Source organism: Mauremys mutica, chromosome 5 (assembly GCF_020497125.1).
Source record: "Mauremys mutica isolate MM-2020 ecotype Southern chromosome 5, ASM2049712v1, whole genome shotgun sequence".
Lineage (NCBI taxonomy): Eukaryota > Metazoa > Chordata > Testudines > Geoemydidae > Mauremys > Mauremys mutica.
Genome location: NC_059076.1, coordinates 88976267 through 88992035, shown reverse-complemented (window position 1 = coordinate 88992035; position 15769 = coordinate 88976267). Strand labels below are relative to the sequence as shown.

General features: G+C 41.2%; 1 protein-coding gene across 2 annotated transcripts in view; it reads right to left on the bottom strand.

Moving 5' to 3' along the window:
- The window catches only part of MSR1 (macrophage scavenger receptor 1), a 37237-nt gene that overhangs the window by 3916 nt on the left and 17552 nt on the right, over positions 1–15769 (bottom strand). Inside the window, exons 6-7 of one of the 2 annotated variants that reach the window (XM_045019121.1) lie at positions 14327–14407; positions 8608–8661 (exon numbers count right to left, since the gene is read on the bottom strand). In XM_045019121.1, the coding sequence (XP_044875056.1) occupies positions 8608–8661; positions 14327–14407 (135 nt within the window). The remainder of the gene's footprint in view (positions 1–8607; positions 8662–14326; positions 14408–15769) is intronic. The other variant, XM_045019122.1, reaches the window with a different exon arrangement.

Sequence of the window (15769 nt, the reverse complement as noted above, 5' to 3'; positions counted from 1 at the left end):
AGAAGAGAAGACTGAGGGGGGATTTGATAGCTGCTTTCAACTACCTGAAAGGGGGTTCCAAAGAGGATGGATCTAGACTGTTCTCAGTGGTAGAAGATGACAGAACAAGGAGTAATGGTCTCAAGTTGCAGAGGGGGAGGTTTAGGTTGGACATTAAACTTTTTCATTAGTAGGGTGGTGAAGCACTGGAATGGGTTACCTAGGGAGGTGGTGGAATCTCCTTCCTTAGAGGTTTTTAAGGTCAGGCTTGACAAAGCCCTGGCTGGGATGATTTAGTTGGGTTTGGTCCTGCTTTGAGCAGCGGGTTGGACTAGATGACCTCCTGAGGTCCCTTCCAACCCTGAGATTCTATGATTCTATGATTCTATGTCTCAGTTTCCAAATCTGTAAAATGAAGGATAATATTTGCCAAATTCAATGAGTTGCTGGGTAATTTGAGTTACTGATGCCTTTGCAGTCCTTGGATGGAATCTTAGAAGTGTAAAGAATGACATGACCATTTGCTGATGAAAATGTAGAATTGCAAATGATTCTTGCTAATCTTCTTACCATGGATCTCCAGGATCGTTGTTAATTTGGGTACAGTACTACAATATATGTGTGGTTGAGCTACTTGCAATTGGTGTAGTTCAAGTATCCAGGCTATTAAATCTGTCAACTGCCTTTAATGCTGCTGACCTATGAGGCTTCGTCAATTCACCAGTAGACATTGTTGCTCTGTTCCTTCCTGTCTGAGTAGACCCACAGATCAGGCTTGTGCAATGACTTTTTTTCCTCTCAGGGTGCTCTCATGTGGGCTTTCCCCGGGTTCTAATTTGCCACTCATCTTGTGCAATAGGCTGTTAAAAGGGTGTGTGAGGAGAGAAGGACTATGGTATTTTCAGTATGCTGTTGGTACCCAGCTCCTGGTCTCCATTTCATCTATAGGTGCAGCCTAGCCTCTCATCCAGTGTCTTGTAGAGACTGAGGCACAGATGACAATGCTAACTGGTAAAGGCTTAATCCAGATAAGACAGACGTGAAACTGATAGGTCAGAGAAAACACCCAGAAGATTTGCTAAGGATTATTTCTGCCCCACTCATGAAGAGTATGTGTCTGTTGTTTGTGTTCACTATTTGGAGGTTTGATTAGATTCCCAACTGCTGTTAGATCAGGTAACAACAAAGAGTAACACATCTATTTTTTTCCAACATTATTGCAACTCTCTCTTTTGCATGTAGACCTTATTACCATTATCTATGCTTCTTTCTTACAAAGATAGGTTACTGCACTGTATTCTACCCAGACCGACACCTTCAATCCAGCTGGAAACTGAAGCAGGATGCAGCTGTGTTAAGCAGTGCTTCCCACATTTCATGTCACAGATCTGCATTGGCTTCCATCTGGCTTATAGGTGGAATTCACAATGAGCATTAATGCTAGGAGGTTTTTTTTATTGTTTATTTAACATGAAGTGCTTGTTCTTTAATGTTAGGTTTAATATTTTCAGGTAATAGTGAAGAGTACCAGGGACCTTCTATTTACTCTCTGTTCTGTATTTTTCTGAGCCACATTTTTTTTAGAAACACTATAGAAAAAAATGGTTTTGCCTGAGATGACTTCTTTGGAATCTCAACAGCCTCTTCAGGACAATTCATCTGTTTCATGAAACCACCTCATTAACTCAACCAAAATGAATTATTATTTTACTATGAAGCATTGTATGCCTATTCATCCATCTTTAGCATGCCATTAAGGAGGGGTATTTGCAGCATGGTTCATCTCATATTCCAATCTACTCATAAAAGATAGACGCATATGCTCCGTAAATCAGTTCAGCTCATAAAAAGTGAGACTGATAATACTGCTTAAAGGTAGACATACTGTAAACCAGAGGTCTCCAACCTTTTCAAGCCCAAGATCACTTTTTTAATTTAAGGGCAACTAAGGCTCTACCCTGCCCCTTCCTCAAGGCCCCTTCTCTTCCCCAAAGACCCACCCCACTCACTCCACACACATACCCTCCATCACACACTCTCCCCCACCCTCCCTCACTTTCACCAGGCTGGGGTAGGGGTTCAGGAGAGGGTGTGGGCTCTGGGTTGGAGCCGAGGGGTTCACAGTGTGGCAGGGGTCTCTGGGCTGAGCCTGGGGAAGGGAGTTGGGATGCAGGAGGGGGTGAGGGGTGCAAGCTCTGGGAGGGAGTTTGGGGGGTTGGGGTGCAGGAGGGGGCTCCAGGCTGGGGAAGAGTTTGGGGGTGTAGGAAGGGGTTCAGGGTGCTGGCTCCGGGAAGGGGGATCAGGGTGCTGGGATGCAGGAGGGGGTATAAGGTGCTGGCTCTGGGAGGGTGCTCAGGGCTGGGGTGCAGGCTCCCACCAGGTAGCACTTACCTCCTGCAGCTCCCAATAGGCAGTGCAGCGTGGCTTCCGTTAAGACAGGTTCCCTACGTACCCTTTCCCCACACTGCTCCTGGAAGGGGCCAACGTGCCCCTGCGGGGGGCAGGGGGAGAGGTGGCGGCACCTGGCTCTGTGGGCTGTCCCTCTCTGGAAGCACCACCACTGCAGCTCCCATTGGTGACAGCTCCCCTTTCCTGGTCACTGGGAGCTGCAGGGACGGTGCTTGCAGGCAGGAGCAGCATGCAGAGGGCAACCCCTGCCCCCTGGGACCACGCTGGCTATATCTGGGAACAGTGTGGGGCTGGGGCAGGCAGGGAGCCTGTCTTAGCAGCAGCCCTGCTATGTGTGGTATCCCATGTAAATGTTATAAAAGGAATCTCATGCAATGCTTCTCAAATACAACTGTTTTATTTAACCCCAAATGTGCAACCTATCAGCTCCCAGAGTTCAGTCACAGAGCCTGATTCTCCACTCACTTACACTGTTAAATCTCCAGTAACAGTTGTTCCCTTTGTACCCAATGCTTTATAAGACAGGAGAATCAGGCCCACTGAGTTGTTGCCTGTGATCAGTTCCTATGTCAATCTTAAAGTGACACAGTCTCTTTAAAATGCTGGCTGCTGAACTCAACCCTATGTCCCCATTCTTACAAACATGCTTAGCAAGCCATTGCATATCTAATTCTCTTACACTTGCTCCAGTTTCTCTTTTTAGATATTATCTAGTACAGTTGAATTGTAACTAACTGATGACTTGGCTCAAGGCTTTTGCTTGCATTCATGTAACTGGATCCTTCTTAGTAAGGCTTTTCCTGGCTATTGCATCACATTGGATTGTTTTGAACTTGAATATAAATGCCAACACAAGGTGCAAGGCAGTGGAGAATCTGTCTTGTGGCCACTATATTTGTATATAGCAGGCATCTTTTTTTTGATTGTAGTCTTCATGCAAGACTGCAAACCATCCAGAATGCTGTGAGACATCAAATGTATGTCCAGCTGAGCATGGGGGTCAGAGATAGTCCAGGTGAAACCCATGGTTTCCATGTGGTCAGAAGAGATTGGATACTGAGCAATTCCAGAATTATGCAGACCTGAAGGTCCATTAGAACTTCCAACAAATAAGCAAGTTATTTATTTGGACATCTGTAAATCACTAGAAGTCTTAGGTTTTATTTTTGGTTCCACAAATCATATGGATTTTTGTTTCTAGAGTGAGGCACATGAAGTTGGAGGGGAACAGGGCTGCTACTCCACTTCCTTTAGGCTCATTCTGGAATCTGTCCAGGATTATGTCGTACTAAGTGGACTAGATGAACTAGAATAAAGTTACAAGGAGTCCTGTGGCACCTTATAGACTAACAGACGTATTGGAGCATAAGCTTTTGTGGGTGAATACCCACTTCGGACATGCATCTGATGAAGTGGGTATTCACCCATGAAAGCTTATGCTCCAATACATCTGTTAGTCTATAAGGTGCCACAGGACTCCTTGTAATTTTTTACAGACCCAGACTAACATGGCTACCCCTCTGATGCTAGAAATAAGTTGAAGGTGACATTAAAACTGGTCTCAGAAAAATTGGGTGGCTCATCCAAAATTGGTTCCCCTCTGCAGGCAGGATCTACTCCTCTTACCCCATTAAAACTTAAAAGAAACTCTGGGATTTGGTATCTGTCACAGCACAGACCTTTCTGTTCACTTTTGTAAAAACATAAGCTTTAGTCATTCAGTCAGTCAACAACTTTTTCCAAGTATTTGAATCTCTCTCTACTAGTTCATGGCATCACTAAATATAGAATTAGCCCACACTGTATGCCAAGCTATTACTATGTGATGACTTAACTCCATAGATAAATGTCACAGCATGGAAGAAACGAAAGGATGCTGATTTAAGCTTTCCCTAAACCCTTTTTCTTTTGAAGATTTCTTTACGCAGCAAGTCGAGACATTTGTATATGGATCACAAAACACTGAACAAGGCAGGTGCTATAATTAGATACTTTGAGATTTTCTAATTGCATGTTCCAGAGAGGTGACACAAGTCAGACATTAAACTGCAGGATATGAATTAGTCACTTTTCCCACTATCATATTGTGAAAGAAAATCATCCAATTACTATACCCTTAAAGATTTTAATAAAAAGGTTACTAGTGACTTGTAAACAGAGTTGAAATTACATTTTTCATGATAACGTATTTCACATTGCAAACAAATTGATTTAAACTCTTTTAGACCATATTTTAATTACATACTTTCATTTATTTGATTATTAATATTTTAGTATTGAACTACAAATAAAAAATATAGGAAATACACACAGCCAAATCTGAAATCAGATTTTGCACAGAACTTCCAGAGCAGTCTATGGGAGGTTTGAATTTGGATCAATTCTAGGATCAGGTGCTTAAATAAGTTTAACAAAAATGCTGTGACTTGATGATCCACACCTTGTGCCTCCCCCAGTGTGTGTGTAAATCCAGAGATTAAAAAACAAACGTGGATTGTGTTTTTTGAAGTGTGAGCTGTTTGTTGCTAACTAAGGCCCCAGTCCTGCAATCAGTTTTGTGCAGCTAGCTAATAAAAAAAAACACTCTTGTAAACAAAGGATAAAACATGATACCCCAAAACTGCCAATGAGAAGTCTTATAGATCATGGGATCAGAATAAGCGCCTAAAGAGAATAGAAAAAGAAAACACATATTGAAGATGTCACACTACAAGGAGATTGGAGGTCCCTAAATCTCCTTGTAGTGTTTTTTTTTATTAGTCTGACATTTTTGTCCTGTTCTCTGTTGATGGTTTCCGCCCTCTGCTATGAAGTCTCTTTTGCTCACACAACATTCCCCCACCCCTTTATTTATAAGGTCTACTTTAATGCTCAACTCACATTGTGACACTGGATTTGTGATCTGGTAAGAGGTGTACTGTTAATGTCACCTCTCTCTTGGATTTTTTTTCTCAAATGACCTTGGTTAGACACCTACATATTCAGTGTTCTTGCTTCCCAGTTCTGGTTTATTGTTTAAAGGTCCATGTCATATTGAACAGTCACCTCTTAGCCTTATGACACATTAGCCTGGATTAAGGATGGGCAAACAAAACTGGCTAAAGGACTTTCCTGTCTCTTCCCCAGGAACCTTTCCTCCAAATCTGAATTAAACTTTTTTTGGAAGTTCCAGATATGTTGGTTAACTTTTTTATATTTATTTTAGCTTTGTACTTATGGGTTTTGGCTGAGATCAGAATGGAAGCAACAAAATACCATGGGCAAAGGCTGATCTCTCTCAGTCTCCAGATCAACTTTGGCTGGATTTGCATAAGAACAGGCTCCCTCCCCCCGAGATTTCCAGTCTTTATGGATTGTTTCTGATTGGTCTATGACAAAAGCTGCTCACATGAGATTGCCAGCCCAGTTTTGCAGATCCAAGAATCTCATATAGTTCTGAGTGCAGAACTTTATGCATGCCAAAACCAAACTGAGGACAAGATCATGCACCACATTATGTGAACTTTGTGAGATGGATTTAGAGCTGCTCTGTAATAATTTGAGTACTGTATATTGGCCTGGTTATTGGGTTAAGTATGAATATATTGGGGGGCTATCTGGAAAAAAAAACCAAGTAGGAGGGAACAGGAGAAACAAGATAAGCCACTTCACTGCAAACACTTGAGAGCTGTAAAGAGAAAGTGCCCAGATAGGAAATGGCCCAGGAATACCATGGGGGAGTTTAAAAAGGAACTCTGAAGAAAGAGCGGGGTAGTTGTTCAGGGGAGCCAGAGAGACACCAGAACCCACTGGGAGTGTCTGAAGAAGTTAGGCCTGCCTAGATTACCGAGAGAGGATGGTAAGCCATTGGGTAAGACTGTAGACTGTTTTTAAAACCCTCAATACTTTGTTCCTACTGTGAAAACAAACAATAGTTTGTTTTAAGAAGGCTGTTTTGTCACTGGATGCTACTGCTCACTGGTTCTTAAAGAAAGAACTGCAGGTGTCCGAACTCAGTTGGACCTGTAGGGTAAGAACTGTGGATACACAAGGAACTGTAGCCCAGGGCCTGATCTCAGAGTAGAATTGTGTGATTCCACCCTAGGACAGGTAAAGGCCTGAGGCCTGTCGCGTGAAGGATGTACTCAGAGAGACCAGGAAGGGGACAGGTTACTCTGTAACCATGACATTTTGTACCATCGGAGTGGCACAAACAGGATCCCAGCAGTAGAATCCCTGTCTACAATGGAGCTAGTGTAACTATTTGTTGCCCCCTGCTCCTGACCCCTGTCAGTATAGATGACATGTGGGGGGGAGGAGCTGGGTTCTGGTGATCCCTGGCTGACACAATCGCCCCTGCTGATGTTAGAGTAAGCAGTCAATTAAAACAGTATTAAGTACTAAGATTCCTCTAATTTTGCCAACAGACAATCTAACTTCCTGCAAACACAAGGATTCGAGGAGCACAAAACTGACATACTTTTGTCCTGCCCCCAACCTCATCCTGCACAGCTTGGCTGGACACATGGATTGGTTCAACTAGCTGTAAAGGGGTTCATTTCTAGTTGGGTAAGAGGTTCCAGACTTCTTGTGCAGAAGCGTACTTGTCACTCAGCCCAAGGAGAAACAAAGGCTATCGTTGCTGAATCTACATCATGAAAATACTGACCCTAAAAATAAATTGAGCAAGACCCATTACTGAGACAGTAGGTTAGAGGTTCCAGCTAGATGGCATATGGGAATTATCCTTTGTACAGTAAATCAGTCAAAGGAGCTAGTTGTGGAGGTTTGTTATTAACTGAGTGGGTATATTCTTTACAAAGGTAATCAATCTGAGTAAACAAAGCAAGGTTTAAAATTGCCTTTCTGCTTGAAATGAAATCCTTGTAGAAACAGTTGGGGGTGAGAGAGGTATTTTGCAATATTACAAGCTTATATCTGATGTTTGCACTACAGTGGAAGAGTGCAGTTATATTTCAAAACAGATTGTATTCCAACACTTGATTCTCAGTTGCTGAAATGGGAACAGAAGTACAGATTGCTCTTAATCACTTTAACTTTATGCTTATGAGTGGAATGTGTGGTCTTATTTGACTAACCACAATGTATATTCTGTATTTCTCTTATTCTCTTGTTATTTTAAACTGTTTTGCAGGTTTTTTTTAAAAAAAATATCCTACCACTGAATCTCCTTTTATCTTTGTTTAAAAAGGCAAGGAAAGTGCCTGTAGTTCTGCTTGCTTTCTACAAGGACACAGAAATTGGTGTTTGATTTTAAGGGTAAAACAAGCTTCTGCATTTAAATAAAATTCTATTTGAGTAATTTCATTTCAGTATTTCATAGTATCATTTCAATAACCCCTTATAACCATGTGCTCCTAATCTTCAGATTGCTCTAAAAGGCACTATGGGGCCAACATGGTACAGGGACAGATCACTTTATAAAGGTGATTTAAAAGCATTTCTGTCATGGCCTGGGATGTGGCATATTATTTGTACTTGATATTTGACCAGCTTTATTTAGAGCCAACAGAATACTAGTCTGAGCCTTTGTTCAAAGTAATGTAAGCCTGGTAATAAAATACAATGATTTCCCACACAGAGAAATAGGGTTTCACAAACATCAGGTGAAAAAAAATTGCAGGTTTTCAGTTTGGATAATGTGTGAATATTACAGAAATAGATCAATGATTTTAGTATGAAACAATATCATCAGTCCTCACTCTTACCTACTCTTTAGCAGCAGTTGCCAAACCAGCTAATGACTAAAATTCTATGCTTTTCTGTTACTGTAACTTAATAACATTTTATTTTTTTTGGTTATTTGTGTTTGACCTTTCTGTCAACACTCAAAGGTGTTTTTCATACAGAACACTAAATTACTAAACTATTCTGTTCGGCTTCATTGAGATCTGCCACGTTGGCTCCAACTGAATGGAGTTCAGTGTTCTGAGTGTGGATATTGGTGGATATCCACGTGACTAAATCCACAACACAGTTTGACACACTTCTTGATATTTTTTTGTTCCAGAAAGGGTCAGTACTGGGTTAATGGAGTCACTGTAGGTCACGACTAAGATACACAGCCATAGCTTTGCATGTAGAAGTCTGCATATTTCCTGCCACATTAAGCCCAGCTGCACATTTTTCTTACAAGAATGCTTACCAAGTTAAGTAAATAGAAAAACCAGAAAAAAAATCATGCTCTTTAAATCAAATAACTGTTTAATTGTTACTTACATATTGCAATAGTGCTGCTACTTCCTCCTTTATTTCCTTTCTCCCCTTTTGGCCCTAAATCAGTTGTGTGTGTGTGTAGAAGATAAAAAGACCTTTATTAGTAATAATATTTATGTGCAAAATCCATTGAGAAGGTCAAACAAGGGACGCTTCTGAAAGGAACATTTTTACTAGCTCTCAGGGCTTGAGTAAGGCAATCTAGTGCCCAAGGTACACCCCCACATAGCACTCACTGTCGTCCTGTCCCTATGGCCCTCATCCCACCAGGAAAAGCTGTCTGCACAGCTATCAGGATGGTACCACCAATCCTCTTAGAGGAGACTGGAGCTCCCTCCCTTCCCAGAACACCATTCCTTCTTTTTAGACAGGTTTCAGTCACTCCCAGAGAAGGACGACTTAGCTGTCACCCATCTATGCAAAAGACTCTGGGGGTGAGGACCAAGACAATACCACCACAACAGAGTCACACTGTTTGGTGGCATCAAAAGCTCTCCCACAGCTCCCCACAATTGATTCTTCTGCTCACATGGTGGAGGAGGAGCTTGGCATGGCAGTAAGGGTGTGAAAAAACACCCCCCTCAGCACAGCAAGTTGCAGCGCTGTAAAGCACCAGTGTAAACAGTGCCCTAGTGCTGGGAGCTATGCCCCCTTATGGAGGTGGTTTCTTTAGAGTGCTGAGAGACCACACAAGGCACATTAAAGCCTGCCACAGCAGCATTGACTAGCCCTTAGTTTCTATGCTAACACCTCATTAGGCTGAATGGATGGTTCATACCTCACAGATATTTTTTTCTGGGTGTTTGTAGACTCAGACTTTTCTAGACCAGTGAAAAAGTAGACACGATGTACTGATGTAAAATAGTGATTTACACTGATGGAGATAACTTTGGTTTGCAACCCAAGTAAAGTCACATTGGAGTAAATCTATATTAGTATGAACCATTGTAATAGTCTGTACCTCTAGGTTCACCTCCTTTCCAGGACTATGATAAATGTAGTACAAAGTATGCCTTGTGAGAAATCATTTGAAAATTCATAATTTGCTGATCATTATTGTCCTGCTAAAATATTTATGGTAACATTGACTGTAAAGTTATAAGATTCCTCTGCATGGTATTACTAAGACATGTTCCTCATCTGGGAAAGCAGCCACAAACCAGTTCCCCAAAGACAAAAGGCCAACCAATGCTTCAGCCAGGTGTCAACAAAATCAAATGGACCATCACCTGGCAAACTGGCCATTCTTTGGCAGGAAAGAGGAGGTGAGCAAAAATCTACATCTTGACAAAGAAACAGCTGGGAGTTCCCATCCACAAAGAGTTTCTGTCTCCTGAACTTCAGCTGGGATGATTCTCAAAGAAGACAAAGAACTATAAGAAGGGAGAAGAGACACACCAGATGATCTCTCCTTTTCTCTCTACCTTTGGCATCCACAATATCTAAAGGGGAAAAAGAACTGGGGGAGGGATCCTGTCTGAAAGAAATTCAGCTAGTAAAACTGCTGAAACATGTGGCGAGAGAGAGTCCTTTGCTTTGAATTCACTTAGCTTGTTAAGTTAGCCATTAGTTGTGTTTCACGTTTTTTGTAACTAAACTTTACCAGTAATGAGGCATAAAAGTCAATCACTTAAAACCTATCTTTCTGTAGTTAATACATTTGTTTTACTGATTTATTTAAATCGGTGTTTGGACTGAAATGTTTGAGAAACTCCATTTGGGATAATAGGATCTGTGCATATCATTTTCTATTAATAAAGTAACAGACTCTACATGAACATGTATTGTCCAGGAGTGAAAGGGCAGTACAAGACATACATTTCTGTGGAAAGTCTGACTGGAAATTTACTGGTATTGCTCTGAAGTGTAATTCAAGAGTGGCTGGCTATAGCATTCATAGGATACAACTAGGAGTAACTTACATGCTGCAGGTTGTGTGTGAGCAGATCAGAAGTGGTAGCTCTGTAAAAGCAGGGTAAATGTCCCCATGATGGAGAATTGAGGGGACACTGCTGTTCATCAGTCGAGATTACACCCTGGGTAATGTCACAACCATATTTTACACCAGTGCAGCATGTCTACATTAGGGGGTTGGACTACACAGCTGCAAGCCTTCCCTGACCCCCCTGGGGGTGCAATGCAGTGATGTCTCCCTGAAGGCTTGTCAGTACTGGGGTTGGGGAGTGTTTGCAGCAGTGGAGTTACACCACTAGATAAGGGTTAGAAGTATAACATTTTTAAAAGAAAGTTTAGATACTGATGTCATCACATGACTCCAGAAGCCCCAAGGACATGCTTGTAGTGCCTGTGCTGTAATCCAGCCCTCTCAGACCTTCTTAGGCCTTGGGTAATTTCTACATGGTGTTTAGAAGGGGGTTTTAAGAGGAAAGGAGATAGTTTTTGCATGCAAAAACTGCTTTTTTTTTGCTAGATTTGATTTTTTAGCAATTTGCAGCAACATGAAGACAAGGATTAGCAAAGCTTTATGAACCATTAGCATTTTCACATAAATTGCATAGGTGCCAGAAGATGTCTACTTGTACCACAGCTCTGTTCTGAAAAAACAACTTGCAGTGGTTTCAGGTAATGCCTTTGTTTCATCATTCAGTTAGAATACATACATATTAGAGCTCTCATTGAGCTGGTGCAAGCATAAATAGCAGTGTAGTCACAGTAACACAGGTAGCAGCAGGGGATGGTTAGGGTTAGCCATGCTGAGTACGTACCCACTGGTTTGTATTCAACATGGCTAAGCCGTGCCTCTGCTGCCCATGCTACTGTGGCTACGCTACTAATTATACTCAATGAGATGTGTACCCAAGCAGGGGAAATCACATCCCAACTCATTGTGTAGATGTAGCCTAAAATAAAAAAAATAAGCTGACCCCCAAAATTAGCTGAAATATGTCAGAAATCCAAGAATACAATCATGTAGCACATACTACACTACACTTGCTATCTATTTTCCTCTATTTGGAGGTAAAGGGCCATCATTAAAATATGATTACAAATTCTTCTTTCACTAAATGAAGCTAGACTCTGGCTGGTTCTAAGCAGGAGTGTAAGGGATTGGTAACAGAGTGCAAGAAGCCCTCTTCCTCTTGTGTCCACATACAGGAAATGCACAATCTCAACCCTTGTGTTCCCTGAGCCTCCAAAAGGGGGAAAAGCAAGTTGAAGGCAGAGCTGTGGTCCTGGTCCACATTAAGCACCGTCTAATGGAGATAGGCCCATGTAGAGGTGGGGAGTGCATGCCACCTATTTTCTAAGGATGTAGCAGACACTGCTCTGGTGCATTCTTTTGAGGACATTGGGCCTGCCTCAGGCGCAATACCTTTGGGAGCACCCACTGAGAGGTATGCCTTTTTAACCAGCCCCATCCATGTTGGCTTAACAGCAACAATCTACCTCCTAGACTTGTCCTGAGATTCAAGATATCACATTTGTGTTCCCTTCCCTACCAGGGACTAGTGTAGCTCATATTTCCAGGGAGGCTGCTCCTGTTTGCTATGTATCTTATTTTCATCCAACAAAAACATATTTCAGGTACAAGAAGAGTGCATTACTGTAAATATATTGGTACAATGCTGCTGTCAAGTAGTTGTATCATTAAACTGCATCAAATTGTTGGAATGACATCGTAAATAAAAATGAGGGAAAGTTACATATCTAGAAAATGCAACAACAGAGACTGACAGTGGCTATCTTGAAGAAAAAAATAGAGATATAGGGAACAAGAGCAACGAAACTCAAGTACATATTCAAAGCTCTCAGGCTGAGCACCCAAACCGTACCACAGATGTTAATTAAACCGTACCATATAATGTTAATTATATGTTTTAGTTAAAAAAGAAACATTTTCCCAGCTTTAAAATGTCATTTTAAGCCATGTTGTAGAATGGCAAATTTAGCTCAGAAACAAAACTATAGCTAAAATACATAATAGCAGAATGTATTGACAGTACTGCTGAGATGTGCTGAATTTGCTTTGTTCTTTCACTCAATGTTAGTATAAAGAAAGTCTCTGCTTTCTTCATTCCATATTTGGACTCTCTTTCCAAAATGACCTATGCAGTCACTTTTTAAAGCTGTGTTTCACAGCTCTCTAAAAGCCTTTTTATCAAGTTAAAGGCACCAGTCCAGATTTGGCTGTCAATTTTCAAATTTTAAAATGCTGCCTTTAAGCTGGGAGTGAGTTAAAAAAAGCTCAGAAATCCCCTAGAAATATTTTTTTTTAAAAACATATGGGACTAAATTCAGAAGTGCTGAATAAGATGGTGTAACAGAGACTTCTTGGCTCTCGCTCAGACTACCATGTACTGCTAGACTCCCTTAGCTCTAGCTACACACTCTTGTTTCACATGTCAGAGAGTTTATGTTGGTGAAATCGGCAGGAAGTCAAAAGAAAGTGTAAATTAAAGGAGAGTGTGGGCTCCTTTAACATATATATGCTTCGCCTAAGAAGAAGCTGAGGTATCAGGGGGTGTCTGTTAGGAGTCAAAAGTGATCAAATTAAGAGTCAGTAGAATGCATCACTAGAGAGAAATAATGCAGAATGCTTTGATTGGACAAAAGGGTAAAAGATGTTGAATGTGGAAAGAGAGAAAAATTAGACTTCAGAAACTTTGGGTAAGCATCTGAACTACTCAAAACAGAAAGGAAACAAGCAAGATCTTTGGAGGTCCACCTGTCATGTCTGCATTTTAGAAGGAGATAAAATGTAAATGTGTTCAAGGTCTGAAGCAATACCTATAACTCAAAATGTTGCATCTACAACAGTCTTCAGCTGCATCTGAGCGCTGTATGTGTGGAAAGGAGCAGAGTGGGGACATTAATGGATATATTCCACTCTATAACTACGGCTAGTTGAGAGCTGGTTCTGACCTTAGTACAATTTAGAGTGGTCTCAGGGATGCTCTAAGGGCTTGTCTACATGATGTGTTAATCTGCACCAGTGGGGTATAAATTCTAGTACACACCAATGTGTAGCATACTCACTGCCCTAGGTGGACCCTTCTGACACACACTAAAAGTTCCCTAGTGCAGGTTAACACAGTACTGTTTGTAAAAAACGGCTACTTTAATGTGTACATGGGAACTTTTAGTGCGTGCCAGCAGGGTCCACATGGGTCAAATAGTGCATGACATGATTGCATGGACTAGAATTTACACATCACTGGTGAGGACTAACACACTGTATTGACAAGCCCTAAGTGGCATCTAGCTCTAGTGCACTCCAAGGAATGTTCCAGCAGTTTGGAACGACTGAAACACACAGTAGTTATAGCCACAACTGTTTTCCATAGTCACATCGCTGATATGCCCCTTACACAAAAGTCAAGAAGGGGTCAGTTGTCGTACAGGGGTCCTACATTGAGGAAATCCCCAAATAGCTGTTTAAGTTAGCCTTCTACCCACTTTGTGCTTCCAGAGTGGTGTAAATCAGATGGCTCAGGGCTGGAGTATGCCCCCTGATCTTTCTTTTTATAGTACTTTATAGTTTATAGTTGACTAGAGGAGGGGAAAACATTGTGCAATTAAGGGCCTTAGTTATTTGAGCATTGCCATCCATCCTGAGAAGAGAAAGATTTTTGAGATTAATGATTAGGTCTGATCTTATCAAACAGTTCTGCTGGGATCATTTCAAAATCAGGCAGGACAAATTTCTCAACTTGAATGTCTTGTCTATAGTGTTATTAATTGCTTGCTATGGTCACTATACCTGGAATTCCCTTTGATCCTTTTTGTTCAGGATTTCCAGGCTGACCTTGTTGTCCAGCCTCCTCTTTGGCTCTAGGAAAACCTAGCAAAACCAGAGAAATGAATTAGTGCAAGTCTGAATATTACAGGCCAAATTCACTGTTGTGTACTCTCTATTATCTAAATCACTGATGAAGATATTGAGTGGAACCAGACCCAGAACTGATCCCTATGGGACCCCACTGGATATGCCCTTCCAACTCAACTGTGAATCACTGATAACTATTCTCTGGGAAAGGTTTTCCATCGAGTTATGCACCCACCTTATAGTAGCTCCATCTAGGTTGTATTTCCCTAGTTTGTTTATGAAAAGGTCATGCAAGACAGTATCAGAAGCCTTACTAAAGTCAAGATATACCACATCTACCGCTTCCTCCCCCCTCAATCCACAAGGCTTGTTACACTGTCAGAGAAAGCTATCAGGCTGGTTTGACATGATTTCTTTTTGACAAATCCATGCTGACTGTTACTTATCACCTTATAATCTTCTCGGTGTTTGTATCAGACTTGCCTGCTGTTTCAGACTGCAGTATAGCCATTTCTGGTCATTAGTTTACAACCATGCTTGTTTCTATAATTTCCTTCTTCTTTAATGTTTTTTACCTGTGCAAACCACCAGATAACTCTGCGCCTCCCTCCCCATTTAAGAGGCTTAAAAAGTTCATTTTCACTCTTCATTTACAAGAATCTCTTTTCTCTTGCCCCTCATCTTCCAAAAAAACAAACAAAAACAAGAGGTAAAATGTTGGTGCTTTTCATTTTGCAAATTTATAGTTTAGGAACAGCTGAAGAAGATGCTCCCAAGATAAAACCACTTGCAAGTTGTAACACACACTGAGCTTTTATGGTTGAGTTATAAAGCTTTGATGATAGTAGTTTATAATGGAAATGCTGATCCTTCATAATAGCAAAGGTTGTGGACTTTGATATAATACTGGTTACTTCCCTGGCTTATGACATTAATGCACTATAGTCAAGATCCACAGAGGTGCAGTCAAGTAGACTGACTCTTCAGGATAAAGCTCATCTGGCAGAATATTCAAGGACAAGGCATCCCCATAGATAGGCTTTCTAATTTAAAACTCAGCTGATGCATTGGTTTCTTAAGCAAAATGATCAGAAGGACAGTCAGGAACCAAACTCCTGCTTTTCATTGAAAACAAATTGTTTTTCTAATTAAACTTGTACTGGTCAATACATTGATCAAGGATGGATAGAGGTTTACGTAATCAAAGATGATGAAAATAATTTAGTGCTACATATTTGGGCTTTTTCTAGCTTCATGAGACAATATGCAAGGTAAAAATCACATCATCCTGTATACAGTCCTTGCTTTGAAACACTACCCAGGGTTTTTGTGATACTTATGCAGGGCCGCCCAGAGGGAGGGGCAAGAGGGGCAATT